The 20043-nt window shown below is 56.7% G+C and overlaps 1 protein-coding gene across 4 annotated transcripts in view; it reads right to left on the bottom strand.

The window, feature by feature from the left end:
• Nucleotides 1-3876: 3876 nt before the first annotated feature.
• Nucleotides 3877-20043, bottom strand: part of TOM1L2 (target of myb1 like 2 membrane trafficking protein) — a 119936-nt gene continuing 103769 nt past the window's right edge. The window contains exons 11-16 of one of the 4 annotated variants that reach the window (XM_034989743.1): nucleotides 19689-19806; nucleotides 18611-18686; nucleotides 16281-16346; nucleotides 10267-10326; nucleotides 8352-8388; nucleotides 3877-7417 (exon numbers count right to left, since the gene is read on the bottom strand). In XM_034989743.1, the coding sequence (XP_034845634.1) occupies nucleotides 7269-7417; nucleotides 8352-8388; nucleotides 10267-10326; nucleotides 16281-16346; nucleotides 18611-18686; nucleotides 19689-19806 (506 nt within the window). In that variant the 3' untranslated portion in view covers nucleotides 3877-7268. The remainder of the gene's footprint in view (nucleotides 7418-8351; nucleotides 8389-10266; nucleotides 10327-16280; nucleotides 16347-18610; nucleotides 18687-19688; nucleotides 19807-20043) is intronic. The other 3 variants (XM_034989744.1, XM_034989745.1, XM_034989746.1) reach the window with 3 other exon arrangements.

The following is a 20043-nucleotide window of genomic DNA, read 5'->3' as shown; positions in this document are numbered from 1 at the left end:
TGGTGGTCACCTCCGGGTTCATCAGTGAGTCAATTCAATAGACACTCCACCAAAGATCTGCTGGTCACCAGTTCTGCTCCTCTGTGAGGGGTGAAGCTGACAGCAATGAAGAATGAGGGGGCACATCTGTCCCCTGGGTGTTAACCGGCTATCTGGGGTGAGGCCAGGTGTAGATTGAGGGCGTGGGTTGAATTGGCAGCAGGGAGAATGGGGACCTCAGACATCCCCTGACCTCTACATGCCAAATCCAACTCTACATGTGTTCTGATTTTGAATTAATTGTCAAATACAGAAGATTCCATCCGAAGGCTGGATTTCTGGCTTTTCTTGGAAAATGGGAGTATTGAGCAACACGGGGCTCAGCAACTGGAGTGCCCCTTTAGCCAGGGCTGTGGGCATCCCCACTGTCCCCATCAGTCCCTGGGTATCAAACCTGGACCACCCCACTCGTAAATGAATATAAGAAAAAGGCCCCTGCAGGTGTTGGGCTTACCACCCGTGATCCCACTTTATAGATCGAGGGAGTATACACCAGAGAGGAGCAGTGACTTGTTCAGACACCTGCAGGGGAGCCTGCCACCCCTGGTAGGGTGCTCTTAGAGTGGACATGGGGGTGGGGAGGAGATGGCACCAGGCAGAGGAGTCCACTCGGTTTCCAGAAACATCCCACTGACCCCCTAGTGCCGAGAGCAGAGATTTTGCTTCCTGGGATGCCGAGGGCCTGGGCTTGGAGGCCCTGGCCAGACTCCTCTGAGGGCAAGACCTGGCAGAGGCTCCTTGGAAATAAACTGGAATTTCTGGGTGACTCATGCCTCTTCAAGTCCTTTTGTTCTGCCTACCTCTGGTCCCTGGGGACCTTAAAGAGACCTTTTTCTTGGAAAGGAGGTGGGCTGGGAAAAGACTCTCCTCGGGTGCTTCAGTGTGGGACTAGCGAGCAGGGGGACTGTGAACCATGATAAGACCCACAGTGTTCCCACATTGCCCCCTCCAGATCTCTGGAGAAGGCAGCTATCGCTGGAAAGCAGCTCCTCTCAGGCTCCAATGAGGGGAGGCAACCAAAGGTTGATGAGGGAGCACTGAAAGAGGAATCCAGAAGCTTGTCTCTGTCCAAGTCTCCACCCCTCAGTGTGCACTCCCATCTCTGGGCCTCTCCACTCACACAGTGGTGGCCATCTAAAAAAAATTTTTTTTAAAGATTTTAAGTAATCTCGACACCCAACATGGGGCTCAAACTTACAACCCTGAAATCAAGAGTCACAAGCTCCGTGTATGGAGCCAGCCAGGTGCCCTGCCTCCTCAGATTTCATCTTCCCTCTGCGAACAGTCTGGTTTTTCAGAGTGGGTTCTGGAACTTTGTTGGAACTACTGCGAGAGCAATACCCTCTCTCTGCTAGTGGAAAGTCAGCCTGGAGCTGCAGGCGGCCCTCAGTCAACCACATGGAAGAGCCAACCCAGAGGAAGCAGATTCCTAACCAAATCCCTAAGCATCTGGATCCAGCTATGCCTGAAGCTGAACTATCAGAACTTTTGTTGCATAAGCCAAGAAATTCCTCTTTCTGATTAAATCAAACATCTTTTTACCACAACTTAAGCTCCAGTATAGCATCTCTAAACAAGGAATTTGGGCCACAAACTACCTTTATCTTGGACAAAGAGATCTTGAAACTACATAACTTTACTTCAGCATTTCCCAAATGTCTCTCTCCACAGAACCCCTCCTTTTTAGGAACAGCTGTTAAGGTACTGGGGAAATGCATCTTGGCAAGTGGCTGCCAGGGATCTTGCGGTCCCTCCGAGGAGGCTTGTCTGTTAGGTCAGAGTTGCCTCACCACCCTCTCCCTCCCCTGTGGCTGGCCTGCCCATTGCAACTTCATGCAGGCAGTTACTCTGGGCCTTGGCTGCTCCCTCAGAGCCCCCACCCCGCCCCGTAAGCTCTGGAAGAGGGCTCCAGTGCTTCCTGGCTGCAGAGTGTCCTTGATTCTGGGAACTGAACCAGGCTATGAGCTCTCTGAGGGGAGGACTCAAGCAGCCCCTCCCCTCCAGCACCAACCCGGCACAGCAGGCTCTCAGAAACATGTGCTGAAAGTGGACGGGGTGTCCTGGCAAGTCCACAGCGCTTATCTCAGGGCCAAGCCACTCTCTACAGGGCAGGAACAGAGCTCAGGCCTCTTTTGGCACCCACGGTGCCTCGAACAGGGCCAGGGGCGGAGAACGGGCTCAGGATCCATGCCTTCTATTCACCAGGACCGGAGACTGGGGGGTCTCCCACACTTCGGAGGCCCACTCCCACACTCCCCTTGCTGTGGGAGCCTCTATCTCATTCAGATTGGCCAGAAACAGGCAGAGCCTTCACAGATGTCCCTAGAGCCCATTGAGGCAACAGGCTCAAGGGAGCTGGGTGCTGCTGCATCACCTGGGCTGGTGATGGTCCCAATGTGGCCCCCAATCAGGCTCCCACCCTGCCTCCTATGAGAAGGCAGGGCAGCCCCCTCCTGAGTTCTCTCCCCACAGGGCTGGTGTTCCAGGTGGGATAGGATGGCCTCCCCTGCTGCCCACCCCTCCATGGCCATGGCCTAGGAGGCCCAAGGTCTGGGTTGGAGCGTTGGCCCCATTGCCAAGCCCTGGGCAAACTTAGTGAAGTGGGTCTTCCCAGCCCTGTCTCTTCACCTGCACACAACAGGTTAGGTAGACGTCCCTGCAATTTTTCCCAGCTCACCTGGGGGCTTGAGGAGCCCACCATGCTTGAGGTCCATCCTCGAACCCCGGAGCCTGTAAGGATTAAAGGGCTCCCAGCCTCCTCTGAGCCACTGAAGACTTGGGCACCACGTGGCCCCCACAATGCGCCCCTCAAGGGCCCCTACGCCTCTGGGCCTGCTGAGGCCTGCATCCCAGAGGACCGTGGCCTGGCAGCAACCCCAGGGTGGCCAGCTCGCAGGACAGGTGGAGAGGACAGAAACCTTTTAAATTTTTTTAAGTTTATCTCCACACCCAATATGGGGCTCGAACTCATGGCCCCAAGATCAAGTCGCATGTTCCACAGACTGAGCCAGCCAGGCGCCCCCAGAAACCTTTTTAAAAGGGAGAGTGGGTTGGAGGGTGTGGGGAGATGGGGGGCGGAGATTACTGATGAAATGCTCTAAAATTGATTGTGGTTGATTGTTGCACAACTCTTGTGAAAAACTAAAAACTACCCAGGGGCACCTGGGTGGCTCAGTCAGTGAAGCACTGGACTCCTGATCTCAGCTCAGGTCTTGATCTCAGGGTCGTGAGTTCAAGGCTCACACTGGGCTCCGTGCTGGGTGTGGAGCCTCCTTAAGAAAAGCAAAAACTAAAAATAAAAGCTACTTAAATCGTGTACCTTAAATGGGTGCATTTTACGCTATGTGAATCCTATCTCGAGAAGGCGGTTTCTAAGACTGGGGGTGGGGGGAGGGGGTTCTTCGAACAGCACGTCTCAAATTCAGTGCTCAATTCGGAGGATGCCCAGCCAAGTTCGGGCAGCCTGGCTGAGGGGGGCTGAGGCGGTGAGGCCGAGTGCCTGGGACCCTGGAGGAGACACGGGAAGCAGCACAGGCCCTGGGAGAGCTCTCAGGCAGAGGCCGTGGCAGGTTTCCAGCTGCTACAACGAACACCCCGCAACCAGGCTGTGTGTGCCCCAGTACAGCGGAACTGGGACCAGCATGGGGATTTTCCTCTAGCCCAGACTCCCCTGGCCCTGCTCCCGCAGCCTGGGCACGCTTGGGGGGTGGGGGAGAGTGGGGCAAGCTGCCCAAACTGCTCCCTCTAGAGGCCCCCCCGGTGGCCCCCCTCTAAGCAAGGGGCCAGAATGGGCAGGCCCTTTGGACCGTCGCAGCCGACTCCACAGAGATCACAGAGTAACAGTTTGTTCGTTTCTTTATTGTGGAGTATTTTACATGCAAGAACCCAAACTAGAGAAACAATATCTGGAAGGAGAGCCAGTGGGTGGATGGACGCGCTCAGCCTTGAGGGCACCGACCCGCCCTCCAGACCCGGCTCTGCCCACAGAAACGCACAACAGCAACAGAACGTCAGACTCCGGGGACAGCTGGACAACAGACACGACACAGTTCTCTCCGCGGTAGCCCCCAACGATCCTGAGGCCCTCGCAAATTAAGTGCAAACTTTAGGAAATAAATCTCCACCCCCCGTTCCCCACATGAGAGGGTTGACAGCTGTCCCCGGGGCTGCTGGCTGCAGGGGAAGCCCGGCGTGGACCCCCCTGCACAGGGAGGGCGGGAGGTGGGCACCGGGAGAGGCGGGCACCGCAAGGGGCGTCTTCTGGATGCGCACACGCCCTGAGCCACGGAGGCCAAGCTGAGAACGCAGGACTCCGCATGGAGCTCTTTCCCAGCAAGTCCACAGTCCCCCTCAAACCGTCCAGAAGGCTGGGCTGGACTGAGTTAGAAACGGGTGTACGTGGAGGCAGAGTGGGGGTGGGCGGCAGGAAGGAAGACGAGGAGCAGGTGTGTGGGAGGCCGAGCCGCCGTCTGCCCCACGATGCTGGAGGAGTCCAGGTACCTGCTGCCCCCGGGGCCATCCAGAGCCCTTGCCACCACTCGCCCAGGTGGGGAACTTGAGTGACAGTGCAGGCCCCACACCTCCCCAGGCCCCCTTGCTCTGGACCCCTGGGTGAGCCAAGGCGGACAGCATGGTCGCTCACACTGATGGGGCTGACAAAGACAGGAGGACAGACAACACACCAACAGTCACCCTTCCCTCTGGCCCACGCCAGCAACAAGCCCTGTCAGCTCAGAAAGCCCTTGTCCCGTGCGTGCTGATAAGCAGGTGGGTCACCTCTCGGCCTGGCCCCAGTCGGCCTGCTCGGTGCCTCAGGCTCCCGGACAGGGACCGCTTTGGGGCAGGCCGGTCAGAAGCCCACCAGTGCCCTGGGTCACTGCTGCCCACTGGCCCCAAAGGCAGGCAGGAAGCAATGGTTAGTTTTCTCATCTTAGCACACAATGAACACAGAAAAGTTCAACACATCCCCAAGAAAATATTTTGACAAAATAAATATTTTAACCTATAATCAGGTATAATTAGTGCTTATAAGGAATCCCAGCAATAATTTAGTGTAATTAAGTACATACCGTATCTGTGATTTCTAACACTTGTGCAGAGGCTGGTGGCTTGCGAGGGTCTCACTCTCCTGGGCCGTAGGCACTGGCCAGCTTGCCTGCCACAGCTCTGCTCCCCTCCCTAAGCACGTAGCCCCAGGGCTGTGCTCCCCAGATGGAAGGCAGCCAGCAGTCATGTGGCCCCTGGGGACAGGAAGGGCTGAGCAGCACCCCCTTAAGGCCACCTGGGCCCCTACTTGGCTTTTTGGGCAGGCCTCAAGCAAGTGTCCCCTCAGCGTCCAGATAGGGGCAGGTTGCCTCTGGGCCTGACATGTGTGGGTGACAGCAGGAGGGGCAGCTCCAGGCCGGGAAGGCAGGGGACACTTCCCTGTGTGGGCCAGTGCCTTCCTATCAGCTCCCAGGTCCACCACCACCTGCTGCCCGGGGCTGGCCTGGTCTCTCCATGGCCAGCCTGGAGTTGGGGGGCAGCTCTGGACCATAGGTCCAGAGCAACTGTGCTGGGGTCTCCCCAGGCAGACGCAGGCCTCGGCTTCACTCATGCCAGGAGCCTCCTGTCCCCTCAGGACCCCGTTCTTGTGGGGACTTCCCTCTCTACAAGGCAGGGAGGCTGCTCTTCCCTCGGAGGATGCTGGGCTCAGGGGTTGTGGGTTTACAGCTGCCGCAGGCCTAACCCCCGAGGCCCAGCTACAAAGGGGGGCCCCTGGCCCTCACAGAGACTAGTGCTCGGGACTGCGCCACAGGGCGAGCAGCTGGGTTGCTGGGTCCAGCTGGACCATCCCAGCCACCTTCTCTGCAGCTCGTGTCAAGCTGTCGGACTTCAGACGTCTGAACATCCAAGCGGGCCTCAGGGGGCTCTGCCTGGGAACCACGTCGAGGAGAGGTGTGTAGGCAGACTGAGGGGCAGGGGTGGGGTGGGAGAGTGGAGGGCATGGCACTGACTGCCCGGGAGGGCAGGGCCGGAGTCAGGCTGGCTGAGCTCTGAGAGGAGCTTCCTGCATGTCCTCTGAGGACCTGGAGTGTGACCTCCCCAGCTGGTCCTGCCAGACAGGCCCCCAGCCAGACCCCAGGCCTCTCAGGAGGAAGCTGAGGTGCGCAACTGGGCATGGGGCTCTGGGCCGGGCAGCGCCTCGCTCTCCATCGGAGGCGTCCAGGGCCCGGTCCAAATGCTTCTCCCAGAGCCCGAGGCACCGGTGTCAGCCTGTGTCCATGAGCTCCCTGCTCCAACTGCCAGGTGGGAAGGGCTGACGGCACGATGGCTCACAAACCCACCGAGCCTTCCCAAGCAAGCCAGAGCAACTCCTCCCCAGGCGGGGCCCTCCCCAGATAGAGACAACCGCGTGAGGGCAGCGTGCGGCGGGCATGGGGCAGTTTGGTTTCCAGTGGTGTATCTCAGTGGGAGCTAAGCCGTGTGCCTCTTGACCACCCTCCGTGGGGCGCGTGCCATCCTTGCAACTGCCCTTGGCTCTCCCTCGGCACACTAGGAGCCTGCAGGGACCCCTTGGTCCCGGGCTCAGCTGCTGAGCCGGCTTGGGCGGGCGCCTGGCCTAGCAGCTTAGTGATGGAGAGAGGGTCAAAAGGACGAGAGGCCTCACACACAGGCACCCATAGAGCCTTCTAAAGTGCCGAGCACGCCAAGTGCCACAGGGTGACACGCGTCAGGGAGCAGCATTCCAGGGAGGGAGACCAAGTCCACAGGTGCAGACAAGCCCTTTCTGGAACGGGGCACGGGAGGGTAGGCCGGTCCAAGGAGACCCGCTGAGGCAGGCAGGGGTGGGGCACATGGGGGAAGGGGCTGGAGTCTGACCCCCTTCTCTGTGGGAGGGGGGGACTGGAGAAAAGACAGTCCAGGTGTCTCCTCAAGAAATGGTCCCATGGCCTGCTCTTCTGGGGAGGACATATAGGCAGAGGGAGCCTGTGGGCAGGAGGGGCGGGGGTGGGGACGAGCGCCTCTGGTTGCAGCGGGGCTGTCCCACCACCCAGACAGAAGAAGGTGGCTGAAGTTGGTCCTGCCACGTGGGAGGCCTGGGAGCAAACACAGGGGCGCTTCCATGGAGACACAGCAGTACAGGACCGAGAGGAGACTGCAGATGGGGGGCGGGGGGCCAGTGCCTCGTTTGGACCGGGGGGGACAGGAGGTGACCTGCTGTCTGGGGAGCCGAACCGTAGACCAGCTCACAGGGCAAAGAGGGCGTCCTCTGATCGCTCTGGCTTCTTCCGGCCGGAGGGGTTTGAGGCTGGGGCTGGGGCGTCCCCTGGGGGCGAGGGGAGGCTGGGGACCATTTCGGCAGCTTTGGCTCTTTCTTCCAGGAACTTATCGAATTCTGCAATACAAAACCCGGGCAAGGGCCAGGATTGGCAGGGGGTTAGGCCCGCAGCGAGGCTCAAATGACCACATCCCACCTGCTCCCCTTGGAGTCTCCCTCGCCTGTGTCAACAGGGGTCGTGCCCTCCCCCGCCCCGCCGGTGAGTTCCCACCCTCAGCGCCCTGGCCTGAGCTGCCTGAAGACCCAGCCTGGATTCCCTCCTCTGCCGCCTCCCAGGCAAGTGGGAAGCCTGGTTGCCGGCAAGTGGTACTGGGGGAAGGGGGAGTGAGGATTCCTGCCCCACCTTCAAACTGGAGCTTTTCCATTCTCCCCCGCAGCACTGGGGACAGGACAGGGCAAGCCGGAGGGGCAAGTTCCTACTTAAACTTGACAGAGAACATCCCCCGACCAACTCTCATCCACCACGCAAGGTTCTGCCAGTGGAGGGGGGCTGAGCAGATGGTCTGGCGGTGCAGAAGAGAATGGGGTGGGGGTGAGACAGGAGGAGCATGACGGGACCTGACCTATCATCCCCTGGCCCCACAGAAGAGAGGTCACAGGACGCCAGGCCTGAGAAGTGCCCTCTGTGCCCTGTGGACATGGCACGTATCTTGTCTCTTGGCTGGATTGAGAATTTGGGGGGAGGGACAAACTGGTTAGGACTGTAGGTCTGGGGACCATGCTGACCTCAGGTGGCAGCCTGGACCTACTCATCACTGGCTCTGTGACCTTCTTAAAGTCCTACGTTCTTTCCGCCACTTCCCTGGTCAGCACAGGGCCTGGCTGGGGCAGAGCAGAGAAGCCCAGGCCAAGCAAGGACGGGCACCAGGAGATGCTCTGGCAATAGAGGCCCCGAGGCGAAGGGGGTACCAGTCCCTGTGCACCCCAAGACCCCCGGGCAGGAGAAGCCAACGGAGGGTGGGGAGCTGGAAAGGTGCTGGCCAGGTCGTACCTTCACTCGTGACGCCTTCCTCCAGGTCATCGCCCTTCTGCGGGAGGAGCAAAGAGAGCAGCATTAGGGCCCCACCCTGGCCACACTGAGCTAACCCTCTCACCTCCCCTTCCTGGGGTCCTGCAGTAGTCAAGTACTGCTTGTGGAGACCCGGAATCCTTGTTTTTCAAAAAGCGAAAACGAACAAAACCAAACCCCCAAACTGAATAGTTCTCGGCTTTGATCCTCCAGAAGGGCCAGAAAGAAAAATCAAAAAAAAAGGCACAGGTTGGTTCTCTGGGTTGGGCTCCGGGCAGGACCACAGCAGGCCGCTGCCCAGCCATGGAAATTCTCCCAGAGCAGGGGCCTCAGGGAAGCTGAGCCCAAAGCGTGCCCAGGGCCCCCTCAGGTGCCCATGTGCTCAGCAGACACATGGTTCTGGGAACACACTGTCCATGCTAACAGCTGGGAACTGCATGAGGCCTGGAAGGGACAGAGCCATGAAGCCCTGGGCATGCCTGGGGCTGACACCAGGCAGTCTTTGGCCGCTGAGTGCCATCCCACCAGAAGCTATGTCCCGCAGCCTCCTGTGGCCCAGATTCGGTCACCTGCTGCCGGTTTCTGAGAAGCCATGGACGCTCTAAGAGCTCTTAACAATGCAGTTTGTTTGGAGAACGCAGTGGTCGCTGGGAACAGGGAAGGGAGCTGGACGGGGAAGTGGACAAGGCCTTGAGCTCAGCCAGGAGACCTGGCTTCCTTCCTGGCTCTGCTATGACATGCTGTTCAGCCTTGCTGGAAGGGTCCCTCCCTGTTTCTGAACCCTCGGGGCCCCCTTGTGAGCTGAGCGCCGTGGTCCTTCCTGCTTTGCTTCTTTCTGCGAGAGGAGCTATTTCTTTTCCAGGCATTCCCTTGGGAAAGAGGTCAGGGGGCATTTTCTTCCTCCCCTGGCATGGCACCCAGGTGTCTGCCTTGCTGACCAATGAGTGTCTTCAGAAAGCCTGGCCTTGTGGGGAGGTGGCCCCTTAGGGGGCTGTACCTTAGTGTAAGAGGGGGCCAAGCCTGCAGCCCCCTGCCAGCCAGGCCAACCCTGTGGTTAAAGATGCTCTGTTCTGGGGACAGGGTCCCCTGAAGAGGGGGCAGCGAGGAGCAAGAGATGAGGTGTCTCCAGGACTAAGGGAGACTCGGCCCAGTCCATGCCCTTGGGCAGGCCGCTTCCCCTCCAGGAGTGCATTTCTTCATCAGCCCCCTAGCCAACAAGCCCCGTTCTGCCTCCCACACAGCCTCTGCCAATAGACGTGCTTCATAAGCAGCAGAGGGAGGGACCAGCCACGGCCGCCCTCCTTTCTTGGGACCTGCTGCCACTTGCAGATGCATGATGTCCTCACCTTCCTGTCCTAGCTCTGCGGATAAAGACAATAGTCTCTAGGGCAAGGGTTCTTTCAAATCCAAGCTACCAGAAGATGCTGGGGAAGTGGGAATGGCAGTAAATTGAAAAACAAAACACCCAACTCATGTCCGCCTAATTTCACAGTGGAAAGGAAAAAAAAATTAAAAATAAACCCCACTAGGATCCAAAAAACCCAAAGCAAAAAGAACCAAAAAACCAAAAAGCAAGCAAACAAACAAAAAAACCCCCAAAACCCAAGCACACACACAGCTGCTACAGTAAAGTAAGTGGGGGACAAGTGTGTGTTCCGGAGCCAGCCAGAGCCCTGCCTGCTGCGGCCCCGGGGCAGCCGGGGTTCAGGGGTTGTGCCCAGAGCGGGTGCCCCGGGGCAGCCACAGCCCGGGGAGGGCAGAAGGGCAAGCAAGCAGAGCCGGCTCGCCACCCTCCTCTGCCATCCCGTGGCGGGAGCAGCCAGTGGCCCCGGGCCTGTCGTCAGAAGCGCTCTGCCTCGCCACAGCCCGCACGCGAAAGAGAAAAGTCGAGTCTCACCAGGTCCGTCCTGAGCCACACTTCAATGTCGTCCATGACAGAGGGCTGTGCAACGGGGATCTATGGAGGCGGCAAGCAGCGGGTCAGGCAGCCCCACAGCCAGGCGAGGGAAGACAGAACACCGAACAAAGGAAATCGTCAAAAGCAAACCCCAAACGAAACCAAAACGTACACAGAGCAAAAAAACGCGTTGGCACAGCAGGTGCGGGCAACACAAGGCAGCCACATATGAAATGGCAGGTGAGGGAAGCAATGAGGTGGCCAGTTCTAAGAAGCAGGGCTGACCGGCAGGTGCCGGGGGGGGGGGGGGGGGGGGGGGGTGGGGGATGGGGATAGGAGGGCAGTGGTACGCGTTCTTGAAATGGTAACTTTTTGACTACTCTCAGCCCAGGGCTGCAAAGCCCCTTCTCATCTCAGGAATGCGCTGGTCCTGCAGGCTGGTTTTGAACTTGAACTTGAGCTCATCGGGTTAGAACCCTTGGAAGAGTCCTGCCTACCCGCTGTCGGGCCTCGCCTCTGGGGGTGACCAAAGGAGATACCAGGGGCCCCTCCTCCAATGCCACTGGGGAGGCCAGGTGGCAGTCCACCTGGAGCGGGGGTGCAGGTGGTCAGGCGGGCACTGAAAGTGTTTCGGACTATGTCCCGGTGCATCTCTGAGTGGGAGGAGGGGAGCACCGGGGCCTGGGTAGGGCCTGGCTGACAGCAGGCAGGCTCATCTCACCGCCAACAGAAACGGGCATAAGCTAGAGCTTTGATGACCAAAGCGACGGTGGGGCTTTAGTCGGCTTTGTGTCTCTTCAGGAAAGAATCACGAAGCGGCCCCGGAATGCAGTGGCTCCTTTAGTCTCACCCCGTCTTCCCAGCTCTCAATGGCTGGCTGGGCTTCGGGGGCCAAAGGAAAAGAGTTCAGGGAAAGAACGGAGAACTGGGGAGCAGTGGCCAGGGGGGTGAGTGGGTCCTGAGCCAACAAAGACAAGTCTCATGGGCTCCTGAGCCGTGTTCATGCCTGGCCCACCCGTGTCCAGGCCCGGGGTGGGGGATTGTGGGGGAGTGATTCTGAAACCTGCATTTGGCTAGAACGCAAGTGGCTCACAAGTTCACTATTTCCAGAAAGTTCGCCAGCACTGTGTCTATAGCTGGTTTCCCCCCAGTGTCACAATCTAGGGTAAGAATACAGTTAAAATAAGCAATCAGGGGGCGCCTGGGTGGCTCAGTTGGTTAAGCGACTGCCTTCGGCTCAGGTCATGATCCTGGAGTCCCGGGATCGAGTACCACATCGGGCTCCCTGCTCGGTGGGGAGTCTGCTTCTCCCTCTGACCCTCCCCCCTCTCATGCTCTCTCTCTGTCATTCTCTCAAATAAATAAAATCTTTAAAAAAAAAAAAAAAAGCAATCAGGGGCGCCTGGGTGGCTCAGTGGTTAAGCGTCTGCCTTCGGCTCAGGTCATGATTCCAGGTCCTGGGATTGAGCCCCGCATCGGGCTCCCTGCTCAGCGGGAAGCCTGCTTCTCCCTCTCCCACTCCCCCTGCTTGTATTCCCTCTCTCGCTGTGTCTCTGTCAAATAAATAAATAAAATCTTAAAAAAAAATAAAAAATAAAATAAGCCATCAGAGGACTACCTTAGTGTTTGCAAAATCTAAAAAATAACATGACCTTAACAAAGGAAAAGAACAAAGATTTCCCATCGCCAGCCCTGCCCTGATGGGGACGAGCCGCTCCTGGAGGTGGAAACCTGCTGCTGATGGGGTTTGGGGTGTGAGGAACAGCGAGGACTCCTAAGCCTGCCAGAGCGCACTGTGCAGGGGGGTCTGCGATCCTGCAGGGGCTCTGCGTGCACACAGAGCTGGTGAGGCTGGCTGTCCCCCTGCTCCAGGCACCTGGAGTAGCTTCACGTGTACCGGGCCTAACGAGAGACCCAGTGTGGGCAGCCCACAGGCACCTTCGTAAAGCTGTAGGCCCAACCACTCAGGTCAGATTAGGAAGATTCTATGTTGTCATTTTATTTCTTTGACTTCCTGGGAACTTAACGTGGCAATGGAAAAAATGTCAAGTTCAAATCACCCTGAAAGGGCTCCTAGGGACAAGGAACATGGGATTCTCCCTCTGGAGGGCACAGATGCCTGGAGTGGACGTGCTAATGGCACCCAAGGCAGAACCCACCTCCCCCATCAAAAAGAAAGCAGTAGGGCACACAGGGCGTGACCTGCTAATTTCATGCTCGCTGGCAGGACTTCTGTCTTGACATGTTCCTGGGACAGGAGATGCCAATTTTCATTATCTTGATGCTTCTCTAAGTCAGAATGCTTGGTGTCTGGGACGATGCGTGCCACGTCAAGTTAGCGTGGAAAGTTGGAAAGTTAGCGGCATCTCCAAATAGAAAAAAACACCCAACCAGGGTGGTTGGGAGCGTGCGCTGGGCTTTTTTATACCTACTCAGCATTGACCTATCAAGGAAAAACACAGATTCGAGGGACAGAGCTTTCCAATGTGTGGCAGGAGCCTGAAAAAAAGCCATGAAGGGGTCACGGGCCTTCAACCTTCAGATTTGGCTTATAATATTTTTGTTCTTGTTCCAAAGTCATCCCCTCAAGGCTGGGTATCATGCTCCAGTCTTCTTCTTTGAGGATTGATCTCGAAAGCCAGCACACTCAGAAAATAAACATTGACATTTGAGAAATTCCTCACCCCCTCAAAAAAAAAAATTTTTTTTCCCAAAAGCTGGATCATGGGAACACTTTTCTTCCTTCTCTTAGACATCTCCAAATAAATAGCGTGCTTATGGAAGAGCATCCTCCAGGCGAAGATCCGGGAGCTAGGGCACTGGGTGATGGGTCCCTCTGGCTGGGCTTGTCACTTCACTTTTTGAACAAATCACTTTTCTCTGGACTTGCTTCTTCACTCAAGAGCCCTGGAGCCTCTCCCATCCTAAGAAGCCTCAGGGCTTCGGGTGAAGAGGCAGAGCAGGGATGGGGACGAGACTTGGGCAAGTCTTGGCCTCAGTTCCCTTATCTGTGAAATAGGGTGATGGCTCGGTCATATTTAGTTTTCACCACTCAGGACTCCGAACCCCTTAACTTCCAGGTCAGGGGTTCTGTCTTCTAATTCCGAAACCCAGGGATATCGGACACGGCTGGCCTTGACTCCTTCCCGTATGAAAGGCACTTGGCCTCAGGGCGGGAATCTCCCTGCAGCTACAGGGAGAGCTAACAGTAAAGCTTATATGACACAGGGCAAGGGTTGACTTGCTTGTGGTTGTACACAATACCTTAGCTATATAAACCTCCCGCCCTGATAAGTCAATGCCTTGAGTATTCCGCCAGGGTAAAGTTCCTTCTAATAACGCGGGTGCTACCAGACACAGACTAAATACGCACGCTGCTCCCCAAACAGGAACTGCGGAGACCGGGAGGGAGAAAGAGGGAACGCCCCCGGCCATGCCGATGGAAGGGAAGGGAGAGGCCTTGGCCAGGGAAGAGGGCAATGGACTCTGTCACTGCCCCGTGGCTTTGGGCACGTCACTAGGCCCCTGGGAGGCCTCAGTATTCTCATTGATCAAATGAGGGTGGGCCCAGCTGATCCCTAAGAGACTGTGGCCTCTACCACGGCATGGTTTTAGCATCTTCTTGGGCAATGATCCAAAGTGGAAGACTGGTCCAAGGGTCTGAAGAGGAGGGTGTTGGGGGAGGGGACAGAAAGAAAAAGATGTGAAGACAGAAAAACAGAGGAAGCTGGCACGGGACCACCCTCCCCATAGAGACCAGCGCCCACGGGGTTGGCTCGGCTAAGGCAATGGGGGAGATGCGCCCAGCCCATCTTCAGAGTCCTAAGAGAAGCTGGCGTGTTGAGTACCAGAAGTGGCAGATTTGGACGTGAACGCTGGGGGAGCTGTCCGCTGTCCCTTGATGGGCTCCCCCCTCCAGCCACAGCCAGTGATCTCTGTGGCTTTGGGCTTGCTCTGTCTGGGCTGGGGGGGTCCTCCAGGCCTGAGTAGGGCACCCTACTGCTCCCAGGCCCAAACTGGGCTTTGGCAGCAGCGCACCCCTACTGACCTACTGCTGCTCTTGTTGGGGCTTACATTCGGTCCTCTGGCTGCACCCTGCATATGGAGAGGCTAGGAGGTGGGGGGGACACAGTGCACCGGCAGTCTCTGGGCAGGCTGGCTCACGATGCCCCTCAGGGTTCTCTTCGATGGGTAACGAATCTGGGATTGTTAATCTAGACACCCAGAGTCCCAGGAGACCGAGCCCCAACTCCACAAGGAAACCCACGAGTCTGATTTTATGATGCAACAAGAACCATTTCTGAAAAGCTCAGGTGTGTTCTTTCTAGAGAATTGTGAAATCCTCCCTACAACGCGTCCCACTGCCACCCAAACAGGAGGGAGAGTCTAGAAGCCCTTCAGTCTCACTCAATAGTACAAAAAGTTTCCAAGTAAAGAATTTGTACTCAGGGGTTTTAGAAAGACTCAGGGTTTCTACACTATGGGAAATAAGGCAAAGCAATTAATATACATTGTTTAAAAGAAAAAAAAAACACTGCAGTCAGGCAGGTGAGATACCGGGTTAGCTGTTAGTTGGGCTTGTTTCTGGGAAGTTGGGAGACTGGAGCTCTAGTGGGGGACAGGGCGGAGGAGGGGGGCTCTGTGTGGGCAGAGGCAGGTGCCACCATGAGCTGCCAAGGCCACACTCAGGGTAGTTGGTACGGACAGTATCCTTTTTTGCAGGATTAGTAGGCACAAGGACACATGGCTGGATCCTCCCAATTTGGAACTGGCGTGGACGTGGTCTCCAGGAGTCCTGCTCTATAGGCCACCCACACATGGGGACCCAAACCCCAGCCTGTCCCTGAAGAAGTAAATGAGGGGCCCAGGCAGCCTATGTCTCTAAGAATGACCGTGGGGTCTAGTTTAGACACAGAGCTGTGCAAAGGTCCCTGGCTCCAAGCCGGGGTGGCAGGCAGATCTCCCCACCCCCTCGGTTCTGATGGCTCAGGCAGGTGACCCCCATTGTGCTGCCTACCATCTTGGACATGCTGGCCACAGCCTAGCACAGTTTCCAGGGCTCAGTTATGCGTCCTCCCTGGTGTGTGTGCCTAGTGTCTGCCTGGCTCCACCCAGAGGCCGATGCTTCACTGTTTTTTTATCATATCTCCTTCTGTGCATCCTCTCCTGCTCCAGTCCTACCACACATGCACCCACAGACCTTTGGTCTCTATGTTAGAGGTGCTCGGTGAGGGCTGTGGCTTCATTAGGAATGAAATCATCACTCCAAGGCAAGCAGCCTGGAACGAGATCACCCTCTCTCTCTGTACCACACTCAGGGCCACCTGACCAGATGAGGCAGGAGAGGCCTGCTCAAGCTCTACTTCATGAGAACTGTGTTTATGATATTAAAACGCCCCTGGCTTAAAAACTAATGATGTACTATATGTTGGCTATTGAATTTAAATTAAAAAAAAAAAAAGAAAAAAACCTCCCCTGGCTTTGTCTTCTTTTCACTCTGTTCCTATTGTGTTTGTGAAGATGTCTCAAATTCTTCTAGGGGACATAGTGGACACAAATAACTCCATCATAAAAACCCATCAGCCTAGGACTGCCAAATTCATAGGCTGGAGGGGGCTTCTCCAACCCATCAGAGGATGCTTTTGAGTCTGTTCTCTTAGAAACATCCCTTCTGAAGCAAAAGCCACAGGAACTTGTGCTCTATCCTGGAAAAGTGAATACTGCCGGGAGCTCCAGAGACAGTAAAAGGAGGGAAGGAGCCCTCCCCTCACTCCCACCAATGTCCCAGACCCTTAAGACCCAGGGGCACGGACCTCAGCAGAAAACCAGAGAAGGTATTTCTGGGGCTGGAAGTCTGTGGCTTCAGGAGATTGCACAAATGCAAGAGGGGAAAATTTGGCACCCAGTCAGAAAGAGAGAATGGCCTTGTACTGTCTGACTCACAAGGGCTCAGCAGGTGACACAGGTAAGCGCTGGGGTGGACAGGGGGCTCGGCTCAGCTGGTGACTTCTCACCATTCCTTGGGTTATGAGCCAGCTGTCTATGGGCTCCAGGTCAGAGTCCCCACCTTTACCTCTCTTCTGGGCCGAGGACAGAAAAGTCCCAGAAAGAAAAGTCACAGCAAGACCCAGATAAAGAAAGCAACAGTATATATCATGGAAACGGAAAAGCCACTGTTCAGAGTTGATCTGTTGTCATGGAAGGAGATGTGACCCCCCCCCCTCCAGCACGTTCCCCCTTACCTGCCTGAAAAAACAGAAGAGAAGTTTAGTAACCGAGAATCCCGACAGGGTACCATATACTCCTGCCAATTATCCCTGTACACTTGGAAAATCTCCAGGAGGTCACGGAAGGTTGACCATGGCTGCTTCTCCTCATTAGGGCTCTCGGGGTTGGCAAAGGTCAATTTTTTCAAAGAACCAGCTCTTACGAAGTCATTACTACTTTTTTTCTAACTTATTTCTGCTTTTTTCCTCCTTCTCAGTTACCTGTGTGTTCTTTTCCCAAACTCTTAACTCGAACGCTGAATTTGGGTATATTGCCCTTTTTTAAATAACAGCATGTAAAGGTAAGACTTTGGATTTGGTTGCACCGTGGAGGTGTGGCTATACAATTTTCTCCCCTCGCCTGTGTTCTTCATTTCTCCTTTGGCCCGGTTTTCATTTGCAGGTCAGCACAGTTTAGGATACGGAACAACAGAAGCTGAAATCCTGGCCTGAGGATGCATGTGGGTCAGTGTGTGTGCACGCATATACCAAGGTGCAGACAGAGACAGACACACATGCGTGCACCGCACAAACCCTGCTTCCTCCCACCGACCAGTACACATGAAAGCAATCTGCCTACAACCACCTGCAATCAGGTGGAAAACATGCTGGCATCATCAAGATCTTTGAAAACAGGGAGATGCGCCAAGCCACACACCCCAAAGGGCGAAGGGCGGGAAGCTGGCCACCTCTCCTGCGCTCCGATCCAGGCCTAGACACTGCTAAGGGCAGAGGTGCGGTAGGACACACCCTGGCGTGGATGGAGGCCGGCCGGGGAGGCACAGGGGGAAGCAGACCAGGTGGGCCAGGCAAGGTCAGGGTGGGCCAGGAGGAGGGGATGTGCTGGGGGGCCCTCAGCCCGGCCTCCTGACACCCTCTCTGAGTTGGGTAGGAGACATTCCGAGTAATGGGAGACACAGAGCCATGACCACCGCATAGATGTTGGGAGTCCCGGTCCCGGGGAGGGGTGGAAAGGCAGGGTGCTGAGACCCAAGGCACTCGGGCTGGCTCTTCTGTGCCCCCTAGTGGCCAGTGCAGAGGGCCGCACAGGCCTCCTATCAAGTTGGCTGAGCCACCACAGAGTAAGTGCCTTCCCCAAGGCGAGCCTTCTCAAGGAAACTGCTGCTGGCCTGGGCCCACCTGGACACAGGCAGCAGGAGGCCCGAACTTGTGTTCTGGAAGCAAACCTCCCTGTCCAGGGGGCAGATGAGCACTGCTCCTTTCTAACCCAGCTGGGGGACCCTAAAAGGAGGTCCCACTGTTCCAGGGCCATTATCCCACAGCCCTCCCCCTCACTGTCCCTGCAAACAGACACTCATTCACACACTGCCACACACATTCCTGAGGTGAAAAGGGGGACGATCCCATGAGAAGCATTAAGACACAAATCCTTTCCCCGGCAGTGACCTGAAACCTCACAGAATCCACAGCTGCAATCTGGGGCTCTAACAAGCACCACCCCCCACTTGACAGCACCTCTGCCTTTAGCTCTGCCCCTTCCAGAACACCCTCCTGGCCTCCACCTGCTGCTCCTCCCGCCCCTCCAGCCCCAGACCCCCTGACAAATCCTGGCCCTCCGCTGCCTGCTAGTGGGTTGGTACTGCCTGGCGAGGCCGACTGCAGATGATCAGCCCAGATGTGGCTCAGATGAGCTTTTCCCTTCCTTGTGCGGATCAGTGTTTTGTCAGAGTCCTGCCCACCCCAGGGCAGTGGACCATCTGAAGAGAGCCCCAATCTGGCTGTACGAGACCTGTGCCCTGAGAGCTCGGGGCCACCAAGGTCGGAAGAGAAGGGGCTCTGAGGCCAGACCTCCCAGAAGGGATCCCCGCTTGCTCTCTGCTCACTCGGTGCCCAGAGCATGCCGCCACCTCTCGAGGCCTGTCGGCTCTTGGGTTCATGGCAGGCTGACTGGGCATCACCCGCGGGGTGGGGTGAGGACTCAATGAGGCGATCGAGTGCTCTCATGCCGGTCTCCCCCAGCTGGCCCTGCCCTCCACACACCCTGGAGTCTGCTTGGCCACCCGGCCCGACTTCCCCTCCAGAGGACCCCAGGCAGAACAACAGGCTGAAAGACCTACCACTTCAGAGCTCTGTTTCCGGCTGTCTGGTGCAGAAGCCAGTCCTCCGACAGCCTGGGGGTCCTCGTAGGCTACCCTGGAGACAAGCAGCACAGTCTGTCAGTTCCTGGCAGTGGTCCCAGGGGACGGGGTGGTGACCTCTAATCACTTTCTAGCTCTCTCACCTCCCTCACGCATACTTGGAGAAACGTTCCCTGCAGCCCTGGCATCAAAGGGCTCATGCATTGTCTGACTGCAGCTAAAGCCAGGAGGCCAGAGTTCCAGCGCTGGCTCAGCCCCTCCTTTCCTCTGGGGTCTGGGACACTGTGCCCCTCAATGTCCCTCTCAAGGAACAATACCAGGGCATCTCCAAAGTCCACTGACAGGAGGTCAAAAGCGCCCTGAAACTCCAGGCAACATTAATTCTTATTTTAAAAGCAGCAGCCGCAGTGGCCTTTGACAAGGAAGGTGGTGACAGCTGGTGAAGCGTGAACGGGGCCTTGCGTTGGGTTTCTGGTCAACCTGTTGATGCCTGAGCATGGGAACGCAGAAAGCCAAATGCCTCAAGATGCCGGGCCCCAGGGAAAGGCAGGAAAGAGTTCTTCGCCTGCCTTAAGGTTGAACAAGAAGCTCAAAGCCTGTTCCTGTGCCTCCCTGAGATGCAAGGGGTGGTCTATTTTGGGACCCACGTCCCCAATTTCACATGGCTTCTCCTGGCAGGAGCTGCCTTCAGGGAAGCCTCCGCCCACACCCTTGCACAAGAAAACCATGCTGATAAGAGCTACTTCATGCCCTGCCTGGCTGCCCCCCAGCTCCCAGCTCTTCTTCAGCAGCAGCACGGGAAGCACGCTCTTGTGACTCACAGGAGAAATCCAACCACAATCAACCCCAAGGCGGGGAGGTGGGGGTTGGCGGGGGTGGGGAGGTTGGTGTTCATTCAAAATCTGTGTCTACTGCCAAGTCCTCACAGACATATTTCAACGTTCTTGGCAGCCCTGGACTTGGCAAACAAAAGGCGTCTTTGTGTTGGCCTGTGACCAGGCCGGGATCAATCCTCCCCCAATGTCTTCCGAGAGCCACTGAAATGGTCCCCACATACGTCTTGCGTTGTTCAGCCAAGGAGTTCCCTCTCGTCTGGGCAAACATGTCAAAGCCATCACGCGGATTACACTGCTGGAGTGAACTGAGGGTACCACTGACGCTCTCTGTCCCCAAGTCTGTGGCAACAAAACAAATGAGGGGAGGATGAGAGTAAAATGTGGCCCGTGGACTTCAGGAAAGGTCCCAAAGTTCAGAAGCCCGTGGGCAGGTTAGGGTTCTATGGGGGGAGGTTGGGCAGCTCTCCTCGGCACCCCCAGCCCACCACATACAGGAGGAGTCACACCGGGGCCCAGATGGGGGACAGAACAGCCACAGGACCCCCCCCCCCCCCGCCGAAGCTGCTCAAGGTGGGG

This window comes from Mirounga leonina, unplaced genomic scaffold, assembly GCF_011800145.1.
Source record: "Mirounga leonina isolate KUSES-001 unplaced genomic scaffold, KU_Mleo_1.0 Mir_488, whole genome shotgun sequence".
Lineage (NCBI taxonomy): Eukaryota > Metazoa > Chordata > Mammalia > Carnivora > Phocidae > Mirounga > Mirounga leonina.
The sequence above is the reverse complement of the archived record's forward strand: the minus strand, read 5'-3'. Positions and strand labels throughout refer to the sequence as shown.